The 27,175-nt window shown below is 38.0% G+C and overlaps 1 protein-coding gene across 8 annotated transcripts in view; it reads right to left on the bottom strand.

Moving 5' to 3' along the window:
• The window catches only part of WDR7 (WD repeat domain 7), a 285,950-nt gene that overhangs the window by 241,335 nt on the left and 17,440 nt on the right, over positions 1 to 27,175 (bottom strand). For 4 of the 8 annotated variants that reach the window (XM_023752617.1, XM_014454396.2, XM_023752621.1 and 1 more), the window contains exons 2-13: positions 23,762 to 23,841; positions 17,926 to 18,097; positions 14,974 to 15,080; positions 13,125 to 13,203; positions 8,830 to 9,004; positions 7,381 to 7,457; positions 6,402 to 6,521; positions 4,776 to 4,921; positions 4,308 to 4,410; positions 2,199 to 2,355; positions 1,737 to 1,985; positions 766 to 986 (exon numbers count right to left, since the gene is read on the bottom strand). In XM_023752617.1, the coding sequence (XP_023608385.1) occupies positions 766 to 986; positions 1,737 to 1,985; positions 2,199 to 2,355; positions 4,308 to 4,410; positions 4,776 to 4,921; positions 6,402 to 6,521; positions 7,381 to 7,457; positions 8,830 to 9,004; positions 13,125 to 13,203; positions 14,974 to 15,080; positions 17,926 to 18,084 (1,593 nt within the window). In that variant the 5' untranslated portion in view covers positions 18,085 to 18,097; positions 23,762 to 23,841. Of the gene's footprint in view, positions 1 to 765; positions 987 to 1,736; positions 1,986 to 2,198; positions 2,356 to 4,307; positions 4,411 to 4,775; positions 4,922 to 6,401; positions 6,522 to 7,380; positions 7,458 to 8,829; positions 9,005 to 13,124; positions 13,204 to 14,352; positions 14,547 to 14,973; positions 15,081 to 17,925; positions 18,098 to 21,751; positions 21,884 to 23,761; positions 23,880 to 27,175 lie in introns of those variants that run through there. The other 4 variants (XM_023752618.1, XM_023752616.1, XM_023752619.1 and 1 more) reach the window with 4 other exon arrangements.

Raw genomic sequence — 27,175 nt, 5'->3', positions numbered from 1 at the left:
AGCCTATATACCTGGTGGTCACAATTCGACTGCTGGTCAGGGCACATGCCGGGGTTGCGGGCTCGATCCCCACTGGGGGGTGTGCAGGAGACAGCCGATCAATGACTGGCTCTCACCATTGATGTTTCTATCTCTCTCTCCCTCTCCTTTCTTCTCTGAAATCAATAATAATTTTTTTTAAGTAAATAAAAAATGGCACTTAAAGAAGTTGCATTTTTTTTGTTCTGGAAACTCATTCTTCTCACTCCCAAAAGCAAAGTGGAATCTGATTTCGGTCCTTATCTTTCCAGTTCAATTTTAATGCTCTCACTACCTGAACATGTATCCAGAAATAAACAGAATGGATTTGTCTGTTTTTAAAATGTAAATAATAGTATCATACTGCATCACACACAAATGTTCCGTGTCACAGGCCATACTTCTACATGCAGCCACCTGTGGCGCAAACTGACTGAGGAACTGTGGAGAGCTCCGCGTAAAGGTATCAATACAACTCTACAGTGAAGAACGACACCATCGGGTCACTAGGGTTATTGTTTTACTTTCTGAAAACTATGTGCATCTTCTATTTCTATGTACCCAATAGTAAATAATCATAACTTTGCCGAAACCTTCCATGTTACCATCATTTAGTTTTAAAATGAAAAGGGTTTTAATTCTCTTGTCACATGGTCTTTAAATGACTCTAGGCTCCACTCATAGTAAGCCTGATAGCCACATGACTCAGCTCTACCACAGTAAAGCAATCATTTTTGACCAACTTACACTACAGTTTTCAGGTGGGACCAGGAGTTGAGTAATCTCGCCACCATGCACACAGAAGATATGTTTCATTTCTCCAGAAAATATGTCCCAAATTATCACCGAAAAATCCACACCTCCAGATACCAGATATCTTTGATCATAACGAGTTGAGACCTGATGAGGATATAGCAAACATGTGACTTTGTTCCGATGACCACGGAGTGTTCTGTGAGGTGGCCAACCTGTGAATGAGGGTTTGGATTTAAAATGGGAAAATAAAAGTCTTACAAAGTTCCAACAAATAAAAGTAAACATGAATTGTCAAAACAGCTATAAATTTTATCAAAGAAAAGGCTTCTGGTTTTATCTCCTAAAACTGCTCTGTCCAATACAGTAGTTACTAGCCACAGGAGACCATTGAGGACGTGAAATGTGGCTAGTCCAGACTCACGTGTGCTGTCAATGTAAAATACACATGAGATTTCAAAGACTTAGGACAACAAATAATAATGTTAAGTATCTCACTGAAGTAAAAATAGTTTTGCTCTATTGAATTAAATAAAATATATAATTAAAATTAACTTTACCTGCTTCATTTTCACATTTTTAATGTGGATATTAGAAAATTACATACATTGTTACATATATATATTTCCACTGGACAGTACTGTTCTAAAAGATTATCAGTATTAATAACAATAAAGTTCATTATTTAGTAAACCATAGAGGTTAACTATTAATAAATGGAACTCTTAATATACCTCAAAGAGATAAAATTGGATACTTCTTTATTCACAGTCATTAGGTGGTATTAATCCCAAGAATAGGCACTGAGTATTTTATTATCTGCACATTAAACTCTATCAGCCACATAGCACACTAACAACTACACTGATTCATTGTACATGTTAAAAACAAAGCCTGCCGACATTGTCGCTATCACGGTACAGAGCTCTCTGGACGCTTTAGACATTGGAAGGTCGTCAGTATACCTCTTCGGAGCATGTGTTCCCCTTGCAGCAGCTGTACTATGGCTGTCTGCGTGGCAGGTACAATAATGATGCTCCCATCTTCGCGGCCACAAACAAGTCGTCCATGTACTGGTATGTACACACTTGCGGTTACTTTAAGAGGTTCATCACTATTGGGGATCACACTCAGCTGATCTATAATCCCAGCTGGATAAGGATTGAGCTTATCAAATGCTTCTTGCAAACTAACAGAAGTTGTGATTTCGAGCCCTGTGGAAGTTTGGTTTTGTATAAAAGAAAAACATTGAGCATGTTAGAAAAAAATTTTTAAATATTAAAATAAGCATGCTTATAGTTGATTTCGTAATATACCAAAGAATAACTGTAATCAAACATGATTCTAAGAAGAAAATGAAATATGACATAATGAATTTGTTGTTCAGTGGTTAGTATTTAGGCTGTGAAATTAAGAAATTGCTGTACCTGATTTACTATTCGCTTCTTCACCTTCCTGCTTCTCAGGTGTGTCTGGGATTTTCCAAATATTCAATCTTCCAGAAGAGTCCCCCTGAATTAATAGTTTATGGAAGTATTCCCTGGCTCCATAGAAGAACCGAGTAACAGGAGGACAAATGAGCAACTGGAAAAAAATTGTTCAAATATCTTTAGCTTTTTAATCAAAATATTTCACACATTAACATTTTTTTCAGATAAGGATGTTAAGTACTTTGCCTCAGTACCAGAGTAAGAAAAAGTGTTCATCACACCCAACAATATTTTAATGTAATTTTGTAGCATTGATGTACATGTCAATTAACATTCAAATCCATCATAACACAAAGAAATAAAAATTATATAGCCTCTCTATAGAATTGTATTTTTATATTTTTCTGTTTTACAAAAACTGATTAGTCACCACAACAATACAACTTACTTAACTGTCTGTTATTACATAGTTAATATAAAACATGATATTCTTTACCAGAATGAAAAGTCTCCACTCAAAGGTCAAAAGGGAGAACTGGCTAATCCTAACCTTTTGCCCATTCCTGATTAGTCACTAGTAAGAGCAGCAAAATTAAACTACCAAGCTGTGCAACTGGAGGACTCCATATTTTAAAAAATGAGTATATTCTTCAGCCAACAATATAACATTTCATTTGATCACATTTACATAATCAATTCGAACACAGCCTGATATGTTAGCTATAAACTACTAGGAACAAAATATATTTATTAGGGTCTTGTATATACTTTCATTTTAAAACAAATTATTTTTCTGCTTAAGATCCTGTGTCTTCAGTGAGATCACTTATTTGAAAAATTTAAACCGCGGTAGAATCCTAAAATTAAAGTTTGGAGTATTCATTCACAGATACTTGAATGTTAAAACATAGAACATTATCATAAAAAACAGTAATAAACAGACTTCAGTCTTGGCAATTATAGTCAAATAATCTAATTACTGTATTTGGTATTAACTATTTTCCTAGAAAGCACTAGCCTACAGAAATATATATATTAAGCATAATCAATTCTGAAAATTACTAAAAGTTTTCATCGATAAAATGCTGAACAAGGAGAAGTTGCTACAGCAGCTGTAATAACCAATATTCTATATTTCACCACATGGGTATCTAACACCAAATAATAATACATTTTGATTTAAAATGTACTGGGGAGTTGATATTTTTTTAAAAATGGAATGTGTTTATTTTGTTTTGTTTTGTGTACATTTTTTTAAATCATTATCCCTTCATTTTACTGGAAGTGATGGTCTCTACGTTAAAGAGCAGTAAGTAGAAGTGTAAGTTAAGAGAAAAGGATAGGTTATAGAAGATCTTAGATATACATACACACATAAATTCTACATATTCAAAATAGTCATGGTAAATAATGATTCCCTTTCCCTCATCATCTCTCCACATAAAGATGGAACAAAATTCTCAGAATGAAAAAAACTGTGGGAACCTAGAAATAAAGGAAACTTTATTTCCAAAAGCAAAGCTTCTTCCTTACTAGTGAAAACCCAGTAAGAATTGGAAACCTATTACTTAGTACTGTTGTAAATTTTAAGAAATCATAATGAACTTTTTTTATAGAGAAAATTTTCTTTTATTATTCATTTCTAAAGCCTAATGATTTAAATCACTCCATGGTTTTTGGGAGATACTGCAATGCCTTGTTCAAATAATGAACTGTTATTAATGAGCATTATTACATGATGATCTTGCCCTTCTAAAAGGGCATTCCATCTGTCACTGTGTTGATAGCTGCATAATAGCATAAAATAAGTTTGCACCATCAACATGAACTTTATCAAAAAGTCATTTCCAGTATGTAATCAGCATTAAGTCATTTGTATTCTCAGAGAACGGTGAATGCTATATTATAGTCCACTATGTATAAGATATGCAAATATTAAAATCGTGCTTACAATTGACCATGTAAAGTATTTCACAGTGTCTAACATAGTGCCTTGAATTATATTGAACCTTTCAAATGATTTGCTACCAAAATACACCAAAATATATAGTTATGAAAAGTTTTCAACATAACTATCAATTATAAATGATATCTGAAATTTTTTACCTCTTTATCTGTTCGATCCAAGAGGCTATGTTGTACAGGAGGGATTAAATTTTCAACTGCTTTCCCCACATCGCTGCGGAATGAATCACTAGCTGGAAGGCAACTGAAGATGAGAAAAATACATCATTCAATTAAAATACTGACATTAAGCATTTTGTCAGGTCATATGATGGTTTTGACATGAATGAAAAATGAGTTTTTAAATTATAGTTAAATTAACTTAGCATTAAATAATGAACATCATTAAAATATCCTATTTCAAATAAAATACCCCTATATTGTACTTAGAAGTTAAACTGGAATTACTTATTTAACTTAAGAAGTTCTAGGTGACTTCTTTAACCCATTTAAAATTTTCCCCCCATATTAAATATCTATACTATATGCATTTTCATACATCCAGGTTATACCCCAAATTCAGAATCTTTTGCTTTTGATTAAAGTCCTCTGTTATCATTTATTGAATACCTGGCAGGTAGTTTGTAAATATAACTTTGCCCATTTTCAGTCCAAACGATTACTTTATCTGCTGATACAAAGTCACCTCCAGTCCATGCCTGTCCATTTTCACTGGGGCCTGAACACAACAGGGAGTAGTCTCCAGCATCAAATACCTACAAGGAAGAAGAAATTTGCAATCTAGTCTGTGCTGTAAATTGCCTGGTGGTAATAGAGCTGTTGGAGGCAGACTACCTGAGCTGTAATCCAACAATTCCACTGCCACTTTAGAGCCTTAGTCAAGCTATTTATCACCCCCTATGCCTCAGATGCCTTATCTACAAAACGTGGAAAGTAACAATTCCTACTGCGGTAGGCAGCCTCTGGGACTGCTGCCCTGATCCCCGACTCCTGGCATTGAGATCCTTGTGTAAACCTCTCCCGAGTGTGGGCTCGATTTTGTGACTGCTTCTAGACAGTTGAATGCGGCAGATGGGATGGGATCTCAGTTCCAAGGTTAGATGGGTCTTGGCTACGCATTCTCTTGTGTGCTCACTCGGAAGGGAGACAGCACCCATGCTGTGACCTCTCCTTGGAGAGGCCCACATGACACGGAAGAAAAGTGTCCAGCCAATTGTCAGGAGGATCTGAGGCCTGCCCACCGCCATGTGAGTAATCTTTGAAGCAAACCCACTCAATGTGAGCCTTATGATGAGACAGTAGTCCTTGCTAACACTTGATTGTAGCGGGTGAGAAACCCTGAGCAGGTAGCCAGCTAAGCGGTGCCCGGATTCCTGACCGACAGGTGGCGTGGTGATACATGCTTTAGATGGGTGATGATACGTGTCTGTGGTTTAGTTTGGAGTGATTTTTGTTATGCAGGATTAGATAACTAATACATCTCCCCTCTGAGTTGTGAGGATTATAAGAAGTAATATAGGGAAATCTTTGGTACAAGCAATCAAAGCATGCTGACACCTTTTGTATTATGAAAATACTAAAGTCAGCCCGGCCAGTGTGGTTCAGTAGTTGAACATCGACCTATGAACCAGGAGGTCACAGTCTGATTCCCAGTCACGACACATGCCTGGGTTACAGGCTCCATCTCCATTAGGGCACGTGCAGGAGGCACCTGATCAATGATTCTGTCTCATCACTGATGTTTCTATCTCTCTCTCCCTCTCCCTTCCTCTCTGAAATCAATAAAAATACATTTTTAAAAAAGGGGAAATGTTCAAGTTTAGCAATGTGGAAGCAATATACTCCTTCAGCAGCTCTGAAGTGATGAAGAAAGACCTTCCTGACTCCAAGAAGTTAGGACAGAATGGCAACTGGGAATAATAACAACCTGCAGATATGTCAAACGCAGAAAGCTCGCTGCCACTGCCTATGTTATACTGACAAAGATAATGACTAAAACAGCAGCAAAAGTAGAAATTAAAATCAATAGAATAATAACCATTAACTGAATCATTCTATAAACAAACATACAAAAAAGACAACTATCCCAACACCTCAAAATATAATATCAAAATCTCACATGAATACCAAATGGTTAACCTATTCTTGCACCAAACTTTTCCTGACATTTCTCTTTGGGAGTCTGATAAACCAACAGGGTAAAAATGCAACTTCTTACTTATGCAATGATCTTACCCGCCAGTATTTGGAGCACACAACCAAAAGTGACCTCTGTGTGAATGCACAAAAGGAGATGCTCTGGCAATTCTGACAATAAATTGGTTTGGATTCCTCCTCAAATACTGGCTCAGTATCCTGAAAACAGAAAGATTTGCAAAATTTTAGGAATGGCTTGGTTGTCAATTAAAATTATCAAACAATGATAAAGAAAACAAATGAACTAAAGACATCACGTGACGGTCATGATTTTAACCCCTCGTGTGAGAACCACAGCAGTAAAAAGCAACACAAATGCATTACAAAAACATCTGGGCGTGACATCTCTGCTACAAAGGTACCCAAGATTAAAATACTGATGAGAATCAGAATACTATCACAATAACAGATGATAAAAGTTTTGAGTAAACCCTAATTTTTGTAGCTATATGTGCTTTTTAAGTAAAAAAACAAACAAACAAAAAAAACTGATCAATTCCTCCAGTTTCCCACAGATTCAATGTCTAAAAATTCCCTAGCTGAAGAGACTATTATCAATTATTGTCAGAAAATTAATCTCCTTTCTGATAAGAAATATAACAAGGAAATCAAGCCCAAAGAACAGAGAGGGGACTAAAATTGGGGGGGACTTTATATATTTTTGTAATGGTTTGCTTTATTTTTTTTCCCTAGAGCAAACTACCTTTTAACTTTTAACTTAAATAGAAGCAATTGAGGAAAGTCCTACCGCTTCTACACATTTCTCTACATCCTATCCTGTGCAATATGTTTCTCTAATTCTATTCTTGATATGGCAAATGTGTACCATGAAAAGTGAAAAACTTAATTCACTTGCAGAGACCGCATTGTAGGGGATCTTCTATACCATGTCAATAAGACTATTAAAAAAGATTAGCTTTCCCTGCCCCTTTAAGAAAAGAAGGCACATATCATTACTAAAATTTAAGACTCTATGAGAAGAAAAACAGAGAAATTAATCCAGTCTCATTTGTCTCACCTGCATGCCACTTATTTCAGAGGTAACAATCCACACCTTCAAGATGCCCGTCACCGAGAGTGCTACCACCGTGTCCTCTAAGCCAAGAAGGAACAAAAAGTCAAGGTTACAATACAATACACTATCTCTCTCTCACATCGATGCTTTTCTCCCTCTCTCCCTCCCTTCCACTCTCTCTAAAATCAATGGAAAAATATCCTCGGGTGAGGATTAACAAAATACACTGTTTCTAAACAGTAACACGGTCACAATAGTAATATGGAACAGGGTTTGCTTTAATTAAGTAACAATATGTTTTACAATTGGCATAAAAACATAATTCTATATTTCATAAAATAACAGAAATCAGATTTTGAAGCATAATAGAGATGACCAAAAATTTGGAATTCAAGGAAGAATTTTTTCTAGCTACTTGAAATAATTTTTTACTAGAGGCCTGGTGCATGAATTCATGCATGGGTGGGGTCCCTCGGCCTGGCCAGTGATCGGGGCCAATCGGGATTGGCAGGGGGGAGGGGCTGCGGGAGGTTGGCTGGCCATAGGAGGTTGGCTGTGGGAGTGCACTGACCACCAAGGGGCAAATCCTGCATTGAGCGTCTTCTCCCTGGTGGTCAATGCGTGTCATAGCAACCAGTCGACAGTCATTTGGTCATTCAGTTGCTTAGGCTTTTATATAGAGAGATTTGTAATCAAGATTTTAATAATTTCAAATGTTCTTGATCACTATGTTAACAAAGAACTTTTATCTTCAAAATTCATAATTTTTATTTATCATGAATTAGCAGACTCACTTTATCTTCAAGGCACTTGTTTACCCACTTTCCCACCTACCTTGCCTACCTTCTAGACCAAGCATATCAAACTCGTGGCCAGTGGGTGGCTCGCCGCCTGTGAGTTTGACATTCTTTTTCTAGACATTTTATTGCACATTACACCCTCCAATGATCATGATCAAAAGAAACACATTATATAAAACCTAAATTCATAAGCTTTGGGTAAGGGAGCAAACATACCAGGAACTTTCATTGAATTTAACTATGCATAATTCCCTTCCTTTTCATTATCTTCACATAAAATAAAAACACTTTCTATGCCTCGTAAGAAAGTGACAAAACCAGGCCCAAGAAACACACAGGTGAAACTATGGTTCCTCCCACCATTCCTGCAAGGGGTTCTGCTATTCGTCCTCCCTTTCAGAAAATCACCCCCACACATTAAGATTGCCAAAAGCTAGTGATCTATTCCATGGAATGGAGATAATCTAACACTTTAAGCCTTAATCCAATCAAAGATTCCTTTCTGAAAGTAGAGACAGACCATAAATTATTAGCTATTTCTTAAATAGAAGAATATAACCAAATACATTAATATATGATACATAATGAACTCTACAGTAAATAAGCCATTACGTCACGGAGCTGAAGTCCTTACAGGGCACCATACACTGACCTTGTGTTCGGTGGGATGGAATGATACTCATGGAGCTAATCCAGTCAGGAGATATCTTTGATACTAAGGAGTATAACACCTCAAGGCTGGTGGCATCCACAACAAGGATTTCAGGATAATGGCCATGGCATAAAAGCCTTCCTTCTCTCTGATTTCCAACAGAGAACTGATAGAACTATAAGGAAAAAGATTCACGTGCATTCATCAAGCTTATTATGAGGCTCAATTTCTTCAGTAATACTTCCAGACATATAATATATGGCATATTACATGTAATATAATATATATATTACATACCTATGTATACACATACACACATCAAGTTGTTAATATTTTCAAAATATCTACTAAATATTATTATTTTCCTAACATCTTATCCTCCCCTTTGAACTACTTTGGAGAATTCATAATGATTCTTTTTTTTTAAATATATTTTATTGATTTTTTACAGAGAGGAAGGGAGAGGGATAGAGAGCCAGAAACATTGATGAGAGAGAAACATTGATCAGCTGCCTCCTGCACACCCCCCACTGGGGATGTGCCCGCAACCAAGGTACACACCCTTGACCAGAATAGAACCTGGGACCCTTCAGTCCACAGGCCAACGCTCTATCCACTGAGCCAAACTGGTTAAGGCCGTGGTCAGCAAACTGGGCTCGAGAGCCACACGCGGCTTTTTGGCCCCTTGAATGTGGCTCTTCCACAAAATACCACGTGCGGGTGCACGGAGAGTGCGATTGAAACTTCGTGGCCCATTCGCAGAAGTCGGTTTTCGGCCTGGGCGAGTCTATTTTGAAGAAGTACTGTTGATATTTGGCTCTGTTGACTAGTGAATTTGCTGACCACTGGGTTAGGGCATAATGATTCTTTTTTATCTTCCTGCAACATCGAAAACAGGACTGTTGAATGAAGTAATAAAACACCTGAGTAAAATCAGCCTGACATTGCCCAGCCAGCGTGGCTCGGTAGGTGAGCATCGACTTATGAACCTGAAGGTCATGGTTCAATTCCCGGTCAGGGCACATGCCCGGGTTGCGGGCTCGATCTCCAGTGTGAGGTGTGCAGGAGGCAGCCAATCAATGATTCTCTCTCATCATTGATGTTTCTATCTCTCTCTCCCTCTCCCTTCCTCTCTGAAATCAATAAAAAAATATATTTTTAAAAAATCAGCTTCACAAATCAAAGCAAAAGAAAAACTTAGGTGGGTCACAAAAATAATATAAATTTTAGATGAATGGGGAATATATGGATATAGGATTATAATAACTAGATATGACCAAATGAAATTTAGAAGTAAAAATGACTGCTATTCAAACTATTATAATCAGAAGTAAATTCTGATTAATATAAGTGTGTTATTTCAGACTAGAGTATGAGACAATTTTGTTAACCAGTCTCATAGTACACATTTACACTTCAAAGCAAAAGAAAAACTTAGGTGGGTCACAAAAATAATATAAATTTTAGATGAATGGGGAATATATGGATATAGGATTATAATAACTAGATATGACCAAATGAAATTTAGAAGTAAAAATGACTGCTATTCAAACTATTATAATCAGAAGTAAATTCTGATTAATATAAGTGTGTTATTTCAGACTAGAGTATGAGACAATTTTGTTAACCAGTCTCATAGTACACATTTACACTTTGTGGGAGAAAAATAGAAGAAGAACCAATACAATCACGATCTACATGTTACTCATGCCAAGAATAACTCCAAAGGATAAGACTGGTTTCCATCAACCAAAGAACAGAGGAAGAATAACTTTCAAAACAAGACCAACAACTTATCCGAGGACCTGTCATGCCTTAACCTCAAAAAATCGTGATTCTCTTAGTAGAATGATTTCCTTAGAGGATTTTTAGGAGGTGAAGACATCTAATTTCGAGTGCTACTTCCCAAGGATTGGACCTTATACAAATAAATGAGGACAAGCTAGACACAGCACAAAGGGCAATGCTGTAACCACTCCATACCTGGGACATCATTAAGGAGCCCGGGTCCAATCTGCTCCCACACCCATTAGCCCTGTTCTCAGAGCTCAACACTGCATGTGAAGAATATGGAGTACCCTGTACAAGAAGGACTTCAACTGCTTAAACATAAGCATTGATCAGATCAAGGAGCACATTAAGTTAATGCAAGGTAGTACCACGAAAACTATAAGAGAGGATGTAATAAAATGCAGATTATTGAAAGAGATACCTCTAGACCTCAGAAAGTTGATTTAAAACATGACACAACCTGGAGGTCCCAGGGACTGCCAGGCATTCACATATAATGTGACCGGAGGTAACCTTGACCCACATGAGGGGAGGGCATGTCAAGGTGCAGAGAAGCAAACTCTGTCATTGTTCATCCCACAGCAGCCAGGAGAGCGATGAGCATGGCAGTCACTGGAAAGAGCTCTCTCCTGAGGGCAGGGGAATTGCATCACCTGCCTAACTAATGCCTCTCACCTCTGGCTTTAAAGTTATACTCCCAAATAATCTTTTCAACACTAATTTGGCTCCTTAGACACTTGATACTGGCAAAGAAAGTGTCCTTAATGGAGAAACAAATTTTCCACATATTAAAAAGGGATGCCCCCACGTGATAATTTCGTAAGTTGTCATTTCCTTGTGGTTTCTAAGTGCCAGTGTCATCAAGGTTTACCACTTCTATGTATATAAAAAACAACTGGCTTCTGGACCTGAGAGGTGACGATCACACAGGAAACAATTGTCACACACTGGTGAACCTGCCAAAAAGCATCTTCTACTGATAAATGGCTGCCAGTTCAAATGCAGGAGGCCTACTACGAGATCTGAGAAAGTAGGCACTGAACAAATGTTGAGTAAATAAAGGTAATTTTTCCTAAAATGTAAACCAAAAGTTTTTAAATTATAAAATTATACAATAGTGAAAATACTTATATCCAATGACTTCAAGACATTTATATGTAATTTTTTAATTAATCTATAAAGTCAATGACTACATCATTTTATTACCCCTTTTCTCTCTATAAACCTTGATGGTTCTTCACATGACAAAAAATACATAATAGGTGCTCTTTAAATAAAAAAGCATATACTCTAACAGTGTTGAAAAAAGATATTTTTCAAAGGCCTTTGCCAGGGCAAGAAATCATACAACAGACCTTTATCACACTATTCACCAGCCTCCCCACAAACATTTTCTAAGTTGTACTGGTGCAGTTGTATTCCTGCAACAAATTATCGGGTTTTTTATTTGTTTGTTTTTGTCCCTAGAGTCAGATAAACCTGATTTGGCACCAGGAATGACTCACTGTGAGACTAAGGCAAGTCATTTAATTAGTATGGGTCTCAGTTTCCTTACATGTGAAATTATACACTCCTATTTAGTTCATAAGGATGTGGGAAGGACTAAATAGAACGCCATACAAGAAATGCTTATACAATATTTGCTCAATAAATATGAGTTCTCTTCCCTCTCCTTCCCCCTTGAGAACATAAATCATATTTTCTATATATTTGTAATTTTCTCAACACAGTAAATGATGAGTAAGTAGATGCACAAAGAACCTGACAATTATGAAAGAGTAGGAAAGAATACTAGGAGTGTAAGTTGGAAACAGTACATTCCCGTGTTAACCCTTATGTAAGCCAGGGATATGAAATGGTCATTTCCTCTACAGAGTTGGAAAATCAAAAAATGTACTAAGAACCAGCTACACAAACAATGAAAATTATATGGCCCGTAAAGTGGGTCAATTTGTGTCAATCATGAATGGAACCATAAAGGTTTCAGCAAGAATGAATTCCCTTATTTAGGATCTAGAGAACATACTACCCGTCCAGCTCCCACTTGGGTAGCCAGGAGAGCCAGAAGGAGCAGAGCAGTAGAGCCAATCGGCTTAGTTTACAGTGCCAGTGGTTCTCAACCTCCCTAATGCCACGACCCTTTAATACAGTTCCTCATGTTGTGGTGACCCCCAACCATAAAATTATTTTCGTTGCTACTTTATAACTGTAATTTTGCTACTGTTATGAATCGTAAGTAAATATCTGATATGCAGGATGTATTTTCATTGTTCGCGACCCACAGGTTGAGAACCGCTGGTTTACACCTTTCCCCATTAGTCTCCTCTACTTAATTCTCTCCCCCACTATACCATCACATAGGAATAATTTTACAAATTCTAGTCTTCCTGTCATCTCCACCCATCTTTCATATAAAAATATAGGTCAATGTTTAAAGAACGTTTTTCATTGTATGCCTGTAATAATTGTGCTGACGTAGGCAGTTTACAGAAATAGATACTCACCTGTATGCCAGTATGTGTGCAGGCTAATTTTGTAAATTCAATACATCTGCCATCACTCACATCCCAGAGACACATCTCTCTATAAGACAAAATAATAGCTAACTTTAATTGGATTTGTAAAAGCACCGTTCAGCTTTGTCACAGTGGTTTAAAACTCATCTCCCATTAAAACTGGTCTGTTTCAGAAAAAGTAGTGTATAGTCATTATTGCTCTTCATCAAAAATCCTGTTCCTCCCACTCACCATCCCAACCTCCTTTCCAGCTTGCCCACCCTCACCTTCATCCACATTCTTTCTGGGCAGATGGTAGAACTACTGCACTGCCCGGCTACCTTTGGTTGGTGGAGCACCATGAGTAGCTCTGGCCAGAACCCATGCAAAGCCCTCCAGAACTCTTTCTCCTCTGGCTGCTTCAGACAGTGGTTGCTCCCTCAACCTCAACCTCAGAGTTAGGATAATAACAAAGCAGAGCAGAGCCCCAAGGGATATATGAGGGGCAAGTGACAAAAAAACAAGAAATAACCTTGTAGTTTATATCACTGAGATGGTTATAAACATAGCTAGAAAATTTAGCACTGCAGAAAAACAAATAAAAACGTTAACTGAATTACAAACCTTTTCAAATTAAATGTAATATTCCAGTTTTGATTCCGTATTTATTACAGAAGTTTTATTGAATAAATACAAACAGAAAAGCATATGTCAAACTAAAAGATACAACATTCAAAATCAAAAATGTCAACGCCTTATCTTTTAAAGAAATAAACTTAAGATTTATTTAACAGAAAAGAACATTAATAAAATGCAATGATCCTGATATTATTAGGGTTTTCTTTGAAATGCCCTTTCCTATATTTCACATAGTATGAAACAATATTTCAAAAAAGCTCCATCTATTTAGACTATGTATTCTAAAGTTGAGTTATTTAATTGACCAAAAGGTACTATATTTTTACCTGATGCTGCCTCTTTTCACACAAGGTTCTTTTCAAATTCATAAAATTATGAGGAAGGTGGAGAAGATAACTTCTTAAATAATTCTCTTCCAGTTCCCCAACTCTCTTCAATAACATGTTATGTAAATATACAATTTTCTAAGTGCCAAAAAAGTTTTAAAACATTCGTACACTCTGAACCCTACAACTACTGTTCAATGACCTATCTCTCCAAAAGCAAGCTATATTCTGAGATTAGGAATATATATGGTTACACGAGAGTATTAACATACGTTAATATAACTGCATGAACTTTTACGTCATCTTCCAAGATGAAGTTGGCTTCATCTTCCAAATTTGTGCCAGCCTAGCATCATCAGGGTTTTTAAAACTCTCAAAGTTGTCCACCAACTCAATGACAATGCCATGGGGATTAATGCTCAGCTTTAACTTGTACGGTATTCTGAGTTTCTCAAAAGCAAGCCAAAGACATAATAATAAATTATAATAGAAGTATTAGAAAAGTCATTAATAAAGATGAAATGCACCCGGCCGGAGTGGCTCAAGGTTGAGCATCAACCTATGAACCAGGAGGTCACGGCTCGATCCCCAGTGTGGGGTGTGCAGGAGGCAGCCAACCAATGATTCTCTCTCGTCATTGATGTTTCTATTTCTCTTTCCCTCTCCCTTCCTCTCTGAAATCAATAAAAATATACTTAAAACAAAAAAAAAAGATAAAAATGCACATTTTAAAACTACATTTTTAAGTATCTTTAAATTTAGATAACTGGAACATTTATTTAAAAGATACTACAAAAAAAAAAAAAAAGAAAACACGTTCCCTAGTTACGAATACACTGGTACTGTTTGCAATAAAGTCTTATGAGGAAAATAGTGAATAAGAAAATGCTTACCCACATTCAGATGCACTCACAATATATTGTTTGTCACTAGAAGCACAAGCTTTAGACAAACAGGTGATTGAAGCTGTATGACCAAATAACAGTGCCCGGGGATTAACCTAGAAATACACAAATATGTTGATATGAGTACCAAATTTTTAAAAACTAATATTTTTTAGGAATCCTGTTAAATATTCATATAAATATAAAGATGTAGATTTGAACCCTAGACAATTTGGCTCAGTGGATAGAGTGTCAGCCAGACTGAAAGGTCCTGGGTTCGATTCCGATCAAGGACATATGTCCAGGTTGCAGGCTTGATCCCCAGTGTGGGGCATGCAGGAGGCAGCCGATCAATGATTCTCTCTTATCATTGATATTTCTAGCTCTCTCTCCCTCTCCCTTCCTTTCTGAAATCATTAAAAATATATATATTTTTTTAAATGTAGATTTGAGAAGATTGCTTAGAATACCAAAAACTAAAAATAATAAATAATAAAACAGTGATTCCTACCTATTCAATGCTCCCAATAACCCTACCAAGCATTTCTGAGGTTGAAATTGGAACACCACAAGATGACATTACTCGCCGAGTGTCATACAGGGAGTGATGGAGCCACAATTCAAACCAGGGCGGGCGGTCTTAAACACTAAACTAAGAGCATACTGAGAAATCAGGCTAAGGATGTGAATTAGCATGTAAAATCATTTAACCTCACTTATTTTTTAAATAATAGCTTTACTGATCTAAAAGTACATTTAGAGTATCCTCCTTTTACTAATATCATCTCTATAGGTACTCACTAAACTATTGCTTCTGCAATTTCTCTGACATTTTATTGCCACTGTGTTAGGCCAGGATGCCCTTTTTAGAGGTAAATGGAGATGAAGATATGGATGGCAAAAGTTGTAGCTACAGTTTTGAATCCTTTCCTAGCAAAAGAAGAAGAGAAGATACCATGACCTATAAAGGAGGCACTTTGTGCCTTCCCTCTGAATGTTACATTTCTTCTTACTGGTCCTTAGCATTTGGCATAAATAGTTGATAGAAAGTATAACAGTTAAGAAGACCCTCCATATATATCAAAAGACAACAACCAAGCCACCTCTTACTTCACCTTCTTTTCCCCTGGATAAATAGTCCAATTCCTTTGATATTTCTCTCCTAGCTGCCTCCTCCCCACATCTCACATCAGTCACTTTTATCCCTTGAACTTAAATACATATAACATTCTAGTGAAATCCATGCAGTAAAAGAATTGTTTCTAAGACCTCACAAGTTAAATCTTAGCTGCTTATAATCATTCCAGTAAAACGTGGTGTGATATTTTTTCTCATCACTGCATTGCTGATTCATACTTAGCTTTCGATCAGGCCTGAAGGCATATCACATTCTACAGCATTCATTTCCAGTTACTTTTCAACCTCTTAACCCAGCTAGCCTTTACGTGTGTGGATCATTTTTCCAGGTTTAGCAATTTCACCCGTAGGTGTATACCTAACAGCAATGGAAAGATGTCCACACAAAAACTCATACACAAATGTTCACAGCAGCATTATTCAGTACAGCCAAAGTGAAAACAACCCAAATATCTACCAACTGATAAAAAGACAAATAAAATGTAGTATACCATAGCCTAAGCGACCGTTACAACCAAATGACTGAAACAACAGATCGGCCAGTCGCTATGATGTGCACTGACCACCAGGGGGCAGACGCTAAATGCAGGAGCTGCCCCCTGGTGGTCAGTGTGCTCCCACAGCCAACCTCCCATGGCCAGCTAGCCAACCTCCTCCCATCCACCCGCCCAGCAAACCTCCCGCTGTCCCTCCCCCTGCCCAGCAGGCCCCGCCCCCAGGCCAGCCTGGCTCAATCGGGACTGGGCAAGACAGCCCCGATAAGCCCTGATCACCAGCCAGGCCTAGTGACCCCACCCGTGCACAAATTTCGTGCACCGGACCTCTAGTGCAATATATTTGGCAATGAAAAGAAATGAAGTACTGACATGTGCTATAACATGGATAAACCTTGAAATATTATGCTAGTGAAAAAAGCCAGTTACAAAAAACCCACACGTTACATAATTCCATTTATATGAAATGTCCAAAATAGGCAAATCTATAAAGATAAAAAATAGATTAGTGGTTGCTTAGGGGGAAATGGTTTATTGGAAATGACAGCTAAAGAGTACAGGTTTGTTTTTGAAGTAATGAAAATGTTCTAAAAGTGACTATGATAATGGTTGTACAACTCTCTAAATCATTAAATTGTACACTTTAAATGAGTAAACTGTATGGTAGGCAAATCTTATCTCAATAAGACTATTACCATAAAACAATTACTTAAAAAGTCAACTATCTTGCCACGAATTCCAGGCTAGCAGTCACCTCATTTTCTCTGGTTCCCTTTACAAAAACTCTCCTGGAGAGAGTTGCCAGAGAAGGGAGATTTAAAAAATGGAAAAAGATAAAAGCAGAATAAACCCTGCAATGTAATACTTGAATTGCAGGTAGTAAGTGAACTTCATGTATGTGCATGTGTGTGTGTCCCCAGCTCCTATTTTCCAAGTCTGCCCACTGAGAGGTTCCAGCTGTAGAGCACACTGCACACGCATATCAGTAGTAAATACATAGTGAATTTTCAAAATAAATACAACAAAATGTACACTTTAAATTGTTAACTTTTGGAAGCCTCCTTCAAAATGGGTAAAAAATTTTTGACAAGTTATAAATGTAATGTGTTATGGCACTTAGGATAGATATTATATTTGAAAATAGCCAAAAGCCAGCAAAAAAACAACTCTGATGAATAATATAAATAATCAGTCTGCATAATACCAATTCTATTCAAAATGTATTTCGCAGAAATATATGATGAGGTCAAGTGCTATTCTTGATCTGTGTTTTTCTCTACTAAGTAGTTTCTTATATTTAAAAAGCACAATAGGCATTTCAAATACTCACTTCCAATTCTACTGAAAGATCCCAGAGGCATATCTGTCCATCATGGCACCCGGTTACGATTGTGGCCCCGTCATCTGTTAAAAGTACTGCTGAGATGCAATGTGTAGGTGCTTTGCGACCCCAAAGAACGATGGGTAGAACAAGGCTATTTCCTGCCATTGTGTTTTCAAACCTGGAAATGTTATCAGAATAATGTCAAATATTACAATATTTCCTTCTAAAACATATACATTTTTCTTATGACGCCATTGTGAATTTCCTAAGCCTCAGAATTCTTCTAAACATTACACATATTAGACACAAATACATAAAATCTCATTATAGATGTAAAATCTCAATTAATCTTCACAACAAATCATGCAGTAAGTCCTACTGCCACTCCTCTTTCACAAATAAAGACAGTGAGTCATAGAGTTGCAAAGTGAACGTGAAGGAAAGAAGCTCCAATCAGAACCCAGGCAGCTACTTCAGATGCTATGTTCTTCCTGCTGTGCTGCCAACGACCAGTGAGGTCTCCAGGCTGGGAAGGGTTGGGGGTGAGGGTGAGGGGTGGGGGGGTGTTAAGAGATCAACCAAAGGACTTGTATGCATGCATATAAGCATAACCAAAGGACACAAGACACTGGGGGATAGGAGAGGCCAGGGGAAGGTGGGGGGGGGGGGGGGGGACATATGTACTACTCTTTGGAATATTTTAAGCAATAAAACAAAATTTAAAAAAATTAAATTAAATTAAAAAACCGTTTTAAGTCTACAAACCAGTAATAAACATCAATGCCCAAGAAAAACTCAGTGTTTCACAGTTCTACACATTAAAAAAAGTAAGTTCAGTGAGAAACTCATTCAACCATATTTACCACAAGCCTATTATGTCTCAAGGCCATGACTGTCTTTTGTGAAACTTGAGGGGAAAAGAATTTCTCTTTAAATTCCTTTCTGCATAATAAAAAGTTTTATTTTTAAGATGAATGACCAACTAATCAATGTATATTGGAATACTCCTCTTACACACATATAAGGAATGTGCTAGATTTAAGTGTCATTAACTGTGTGGTTAAAAACCTAAATACTAGTTCAGAGAAGTTAGAGAGAAATGAAGACTGGGATAATCAAAGAGGCTTCCACAGAAAACAGAAGACTGTCAGGTCTCATAAGACAATAGGGGGTCACCTAGAGGCCTGATAGATGGTCAATGAAAAGAAATGTCACTGTAGTTATTTTTTTCTACCCCAGATATTTAAGTGACAATAGAAATATGTATATAACTCTAGACTCTTTAGAATGCTAAGGCTGTCCTAAGAAATTTTCAGGAATACTCAAAGGAATAGGTACTTTCTATAAAAGAAACTGGTTTGATAGCCATTGTCTCATTGCTAATTGCTTTTAGCAAAAGTCTCTTCTTTAGACTACCACCTACACACCTTAAACAAAAACAAAAAACTAAAATCTCTTTATAAAATGAATAGTCACTAGAAAATTAGGCAAGTAAAAAATTATGATTGACATTGGAATGTTTACTAAAAACAATCTATATTACATCTTTTACTTTTTGTTATAATACATGGCTTTCATTAGTTTTTTTTCCTCCCAAAACTTCATCTTTTTGCTATATCAGGTATACATTTAAAGAAAAACATTCCAAGTTTATTTCTATTAATAAAACCCTATATGTATCATATTCACCATCTCATAAACTACCATGACACTAACCATTATCTCCATATCCCTATTTGATATCAGAATATTTTATTTTTTTTTTAATATATTTTATTGATTTTTTACAGAGAGGAAGGGAGTGGGATAGAGAGTTAGAAACATCGATGAGAGAGAAACATCAATCAGCTGCCTCCTGCACGCCCCCTACTGGGGATGTGCCCACAACCAAGGTACATGCCCTTGACCAGAATCGAACCTGGGACCCTTGAGTCAGAAGGCTGACGCTCTATCCACTGAGCCAAACTGGTTAGGGCTTGATATCAGAAAATTTTAAAAAAGCACTGAACCAATTTAATAAACTTGGTACAGCATGTTCCTGGCTGAATAACATATCTAACCATGATTTTTCTCAAAATGAGAATCTGGAAGGAGTTCATTTTTCCATGGTGACAACACTCAATTTTAAACTACAGCACCCAAAGATTTCTCTCAATTAAACAAGCTCACAGCATCGAATGCAGTATGGTGAGATCTGAAAGAACACAATTTATCTATTTGAGGACTCATATTCAATGCACACTGCTTGGCTTAAGGAGAATGCAAATAGACAGATTCAGAACTAAGGAATGTGTGTGCTAAGAGAGATGTGCCTGCTCTGATGCAACAGGAAAGGACATTCTGGTATTCAAGTGACAAAGCAACTCAAGGAGACCCGGGAGAAGAATGCATTGCATGGTCCTTAAAACAGTGAAAATAATCATCCATAACATGATAAAGGTATAGCTTACATCATTAAAATACACATCAATCTCTAACTCAGCTTTTCCAGAAGCTAAAATAATTACAAAGATTTAGGGGGGGAAAACATAAAATCAAGAACTAAGAGTTAACCAGAATCTGAAAGATCTCATTCGGGCAATTAAGAAACTTCATATGGGCCCTGGCCGGTTTGTCTCAGTGGATAGAGCGTCGGCCTGGGGACTCAAGGGTCCCAGGTTCGATTCCGGTCAAGGGCATGTACGTTGGTTGCGGGCACATCCCCAGTAGAGAGTGTGCAGGAGGCAGCTGATCGATGTTTCTCTCTCATCGATGTTTCTAACTCTCTATCCCTCTCCCTTCCTCTCTGTAAAAAATAAATAAAATATATTTTAAAAAAAAAAAGAAAGAAAGAAACTTCATATGGGATTGGATGTTTCCTAGAACTGATGTGACCACAAACTGAGTGGCTTAAACAACAGAATTTATTGTCTCTCAGTTCTTGAGGCTAGAAGTCCAAAATCAAGGTGTAGGTAGGGCTGGTTCCATCTGAGGGCTGGTTCCAGGCCTCTCTCCTTGTCTTATAGAAGGCCACCTTCATGTTCATTTGGCATTCGCCCTGTGTTCATGTCTCCAAATTCCCCCTTTTTTATAAGGATATCAATCATATTGAATTAGGACCCACCTGATGACCTCATTTAAACTTGATTATCTCTATAGAGGTCACATTCTGAGGTACTGGAGGATAGGACTTCAACATGTAGATTCTGCCCTGGCCAGTTTGGCTCAGTGGATAGAGCATCGGCCTGGGGACTGAAGGGTCCTGGGTTCAATTCTGGTCAAGGGCACATGCCCAGGTTGTGGGCCCGATCCCCAGTAGGGGGCGTGCAGGAGGCAGCCAATCAATGATTCTCTCTCGTCATTGATGTTTCTATCGCTCTCTCCCTCTCCAAAATCAATAAAAATATATTTAAAAAAACAAACAAAACAAAAAAAATGTGGATTTTAGGGGAAAACAATTCAACCCATCACAGGAATATATCCTTTTAAAAGAACATAACCTAAAATTACTTAATTATCAAAAAGCAATCCCCCTAAGGAACTAATGTAAAGAACTTAACTATATCTTTTCCAAGGAATCACAGTTAACTGCTTATCTGAGGATTAAGGTAAAAAGTCCTGTACAACCAAGGTAAGGAGTTACCACCTTATGTTGTGTTTGGGGGGAAGGGAGAGGTAAGAAGGGGGACCAGAATCCAAATTCACTGCTGTATTTCCAAGGAAATTAGATTGCAAAAACTAATACTGTCCTATGCACAATGCTGTTTCTTGGCTGGTATACTTTAATAAGATCTCTACATAGAAAGTGTCTGTTAGGTGAGACATTTGAAAGAGAAATAACCATAAAGGATACCTGAAATAAAGCTGCAGTAGAAATCACAATCAGTAGCTGATATTGATGTCTGACTGCTGGGATGAGGGTAATTTCAGTGAAATACAGAAGAAACAAACAACTTCTAAATAAATGATAATCAATCCAAAGGGCCTGGAAGATGGGATTGGAAGACAGAGGAGAATAGGTTTCAGGTCCTGGCTAGTAAGGGGAACAGAGAGTCTTGTTCTCGGGACTCACGTGGAGAAATGGATTTGTGCTCCTAGGTCTCAGAACTTGATATTAAAACCTCCTAGACAACAGGATATTAAATCCGATTTGGGGGCAGACTGCGGGGAATGGGTTTTGAAAAATGCTGTTGAAGGCAGAGAAAACTGTCGAAGACATTTGGGCACTGGTTCTGCCATCTCTCCTCAGAAAAGGATGCATCTTTGCTAAGATGCTGCATGAGTTCAAAAATAGGACAGCTTTGCCCTGACCGGTTTGGCTCAATGGATAGAGCGTCGGCCTGCGGACTCAAGGGTCCCGGGTTCGATTCCTGTCGGGGGCATGTACCTTGGTTGTGGGCACATCCCCATAGGGGGTGTGCAGGAGGCAGCTGATCAATGTTTCTCTCTCATCGATGTTTCTAGCTCTCTATCACTCTCCCTCCCTCTCTGTAAAAATCAATAAAATATATTTTTTAAAAAAATAGGAGAGCTCGACCTTCATAAAAACTCCTCTGACCTTAGATGTTTTGTTAACAGGACAAATAAACTTCCTACTTGTTTAAGGTCATGGTGTTTGAGTTTTGTTACATATAAATGTACAATATTCCTAACTGCATGTTCAAATACATTACACACCCAATGTTTGTAAGAAAAATATCTGTGGCCTAAATGAAGTGGTAAGAAGAATAATAAGAAATTACAGTAAAGGAAAAAGCCTAAGGCCCCTACAAGTAAGAGGGGGAGCTTGGCTGAGGGTGAGGAGAGGACAGGGAAACAAATACCACCATCCTCCTGTGCCCAGGCCCCTTCACTCTGGCTGAAGGTAATTAAAGTGTATCCACGCCCTAACCGGTTTGGCTCAGTGGATAAAGCGTCGGCCTGTGGACTGAAGGGTCTCAGGTTCGATTCCGGTCAAGGGCATGTACCTTGGTTGTGGGTACATCCCCAGTAGGGAGTGTGCAGGAAGCAGCTGATCGATGTTTCTCTCTCATTGATGTTTCTAACTCTCTATCCCTCTCCCTTCCTCTCTGTAAAAAATAAATAAGTATATATTTTTTAAAAATAATACATAAATAAATAAAATAAATTAATAAATAAAGTGTATCCATGGTCAGCCCACATGTGAAAGATGAATTTGACTTAGATGGTTGATATGTACAATATAATGTGTGTATAATTAAATTTTATACAAGTCCAGTATATAACAGCTAGTCTTGCCTAGCTTATAAGAGAATTCAAGAAATTTACACCCAAAGGAATACAGTGACATTTTCTTCCAGGTGGCAATATGCTAGTTCTTATTTTCAAGATTCCTTCGATATCCTAGGTCATCTTAATTTCTATACAAATTTTGAAGTCGGCTTGTAAATTTCTGCAGAAAATCCTGCTGCGATTACAATTGGAGCTGCATCAAATTCATAGATCAGTTTGGAGAGCCCTGGCTCCTCAAGATTTGATGAAATATCACCAAGGCAAAAGTGCATTCTAAATCCAAGGATATGTCTTAAAGGGATTTAAGGCCAAAGTAGCATGTTTGGCTTTTTCACTTCAGTCAACAACAATTAAAGTAACAATTGAGCTCGGCTGACATGGTTCAGTGGTTGAGCGTCCACCTATGAACCAGAAGGTCACAGTTCAATTCATGGTCAGGGCACATGCCCAGGTTGCAGGCTCAATTCTCTGTGTGGGGCATGCAGGAGGCAGCCAATCAATGATTCTCTTCATCATTGATGTTTCTTTCTCTCTCTCCCTCTCCCTTCCTTTCTGAAATCAATAAAAATGTATTTTTTTAAAGTAACAATTGAAAGAACACTGAACTCACAATCAGAAGAACTGCACTCAAGTCCTGGCCCTTCTGTGCAATCTTGAAAAAGTTATCCCTCTGGGTCTCAGCGTCCCCATCTGTAAAAGATGGACAATAACACCCTCCTTTCAGAAAGCTGTCATAAAGATGAAAAGAAACCAAACATGTAAAGCAGCTAGTAAAATACCCAGCACATGGCAGAAACTCAGTAAATATTAATTTTAAAAACACATAGATCTTGCTACTTCACATTCTGCTTCCATATCTACTAGTTTCTCTCAGCACTGCAACTTAATATTTAATAAAGTTGGACTTTTCAACAAGTTAATATCTTTCATTGACTTTCTGCCATAATAGAAAAGCACCACTGTGTATGTTTGTCAAAGACAATTCTATTATCTCCATATATGACCACTCAGTTCTGCATCACTTCATCAAAAATAACACTACGAACTCCCTTCCCAATACTAAGATAGCTTTCTAATTAAATTCTGATTTCATAATGACAATCATCACTATACATTTTGGGCAGATTTTCCAACTGTCCATTTTGTGCCTATACCATGGTATTACAATGTAGATAAAACAAGCACAATTCAACCATCCAGTAGAGCTTACACACATGCAAACAATTACCACAGAGTGTGATACAGGAGAAATCTCAAGACCATCAAGTCATAGGTAAAGCCATAAAAGATGAACATCCTAACCTGACTCCAATGGGTCCAGAAAGGAGTCTTGGAAGAAATGGTGTGTGAGAATGAGTAGGAACTAACCCAGGAAGAGGCACATATAATCACATGTTCTAGGTCCCAGAGGTAAGACATCTCAGTTCTTTCTGCACAGTGAAACTAGGAGGGCGGGCATTTGGGGGAAATGGCAGAATGACAAGACAGGAACCCACAGGTCAGCATGCACCAACTGCAAAGGACTTAGTAAGCCATCCTAAAGAATTTGGAGTTCAACCTGACAGCAGTGGGAAACTGGTCAAGTGTTTCCAATCTGACTATTACTACCCAGAGTAATAAGAAGAGAGAAAGGAAGCAAGCATGAGGGGAAGGAGGAAGGAAAGTGAGAACATAAATGAGTCAGAAGAAGAACCGAGGCATGATCTAGTCTCATAGGGGTGACAACTCAGGACATATTTTCATAAAATGGCACCAGAGAATTCAACAAAAGGTGCTCCACATGAACGGCAAAAATTCAATCACCCTTTGCCTGTATCAGTAAGCCAAGTCATTGCAAAAGTTGGTGAAATGTGGGTCTACCTCCTGCTGTTTTGCTTCTCTTTTTACATTTAAGCAGTTGTGTTAAAAGAAAGGCTTTTGTAATTGATAAAAAATAATACCACCTCCGAACCTAGTAACGGAGAGCGTATAGCTCATTATCATCTTAGAGATATTTATTTTGGTGGCTATTTAGATCCATTAGCAACTCTCTCAAGATCACACTGTAAACTGATCTCAGAGCTCAGAGGCATATGCAGACCTCCTGATTTCTAATGAATAAATATTTGTCACTATTCTATATTATCTTCATTTGCCACAGATTCCTTTTAGCAGAAAACTTTATTCCCTAGTCGATCTGGCTGATCAAGATTTTACGAACACACATTACTCACAGGAAAGTAGAAGTGTAGTATTTCTGGATAAAATGATACGCTGCCTGGGCTCAGTGGCACTTGGAGGGGGGCAGAGGGAAACGGGGGGTAAGAGGTATTGGAAGGGATGAAGGTGAAGCAGGATAAGTGTGATAGACATGAAGGACTGCCCCAGCCAAAGGGAGATGCCTTACCCAAGCTCTTGCTACCTTCCAGTGGGAAAGCCCACACCCAATGCCTGGTCAATTCGGGGGGTATAAGAGCTAGGCCCCCACATATCACTTCAGGATAGCTCCGGAAGGGTCATTCATTCCGTCTAGGAGCTGCCCCCAGAGCCCACTGAAATACACGGAGACATCACAGCTCACCTTCTCTTCCAAGCCAAACCTGCCTCCTTTCCTTCCTTTCCCTGGTCTTGATATTAAGAGCACAACCCAATAAACCTGAGTACTAATCTCCATCTCACAGTCTGCTCACCAGGGAATCCAAACTGTAAAAATAAATGATAAAGCTTTTTTAGTACAAGAATATTCACTACATATTTTTATATGTTTGAAAATTTCCCTAATTGTTAAAAGGTACATGAAAAGAACTTTCATGTCCATCAATCAGGGATTGGTAAAATAAATTACGACAGAGCCTTACAACAGAAAACTGCTCTGTAAGATATGAAATGATCTCCAAAATACATAGTGGGAGAGAAAGGTGCAGTACAGTGTGTAAAATACATTCCCATTTTGGGTGGAAAAGGTGGGGGAGAACCTGGCTGGTGTGACTAAGTTAGTTGAGAGTCATCCTGTGTACTGAATGGTTGCTGGTTTGATTCCCAGTCAGGGCACATACCCAGGTTAGGGTTCCATCACCTGTTGGGGTGCATGAGGGAGGTAGCTGATCTCTCACATCGATGTTTCTCTCTATTTCTCCCTTCCTCTCTCCCTCCCTCCCTCTCCCTCTCCCTCTCCTCTCTAAAAACCAATAAAAATACATTTTTAAAAGGGGGGAGGCTATATATGTATCTATACATAGCTATAATGGAAGTAGGATCTAAAGGCATCAGTAGGTTCAGGTGAAACATTTTTGGCAAGAATATTTCATAGATGATGCACACATCACAATGCATCACCACAGCAGGCATGCTAATGTCACACGGTCCTACACCACTTGCTTAAGGTCATGACTACCAGCTATTCCACCATCGCTGTTTGTTCCCCTGTAAAATTATCACCAGCCTATGGAGTGATACTCTGATAAGCCTACCCTGTTCTGCACTATCCCATGTGATACTGGTATCCTATGCAATTTTTAAAAGTTATAAAACAGTTAAGATGACATTTGAAAAATCTAGCATTGTATCAATGTTAATTTCTCGATATTGCTTTTCTAACTCTCAAATGCAAAATCAAGATGCATTTCTATCCCAGAACATAGGCATTTTCATAGGAGAGTCAATATCGTCTTGGTCTGTGTATTTCCTGTGTCCTAGGCAAGCCTCCTGAGACTTACAGACAAAAACAAATTCAAATTCTCCCTCATGAGAATGGCCACACATGAAGAAGAGTGGACCGCCCTCGCCGATTTGGCTCGGTGGATAGAGCGACGGCCTGCGGACTAAAGGGTCCCAGGTTCGATTCTGGTCAAGGGCATGTACCTTGGTTGTGAGCACATCACCAGTAGGGGGTGTGCAGGAGGCAGCTGATCAACGTTTCTCTCTCATCGATGTTTCTAACTCTCTCTATCTCTCTCCCTTCCTCTCTGTGAAAAATCAATAAAATATATTTTAAAAAAAAGAAGAGTGGACCTACACTACCCGTCTACCAACAGGGAATATGAGA

Source organism: Myotis lucifugus, unplaced genomic scaffold (assembly GCF_000147115.1).
Source record: "Myotis lucifugus unplaced genomic scaffold, Myoluc2.0 scaffold_36, whole genome shotgun sequence".
Lineage (NCBI taxonomy): Eukaryota > Metazoa > Chordata > Mammalia > Chiroptera > Vespertilionidae > Myotis > Myotis lucifugus.
Note: the sequence above shows the minus strand (reverse complement) of the source record. Positions and strands in the feature narration are given on the sequence as shown.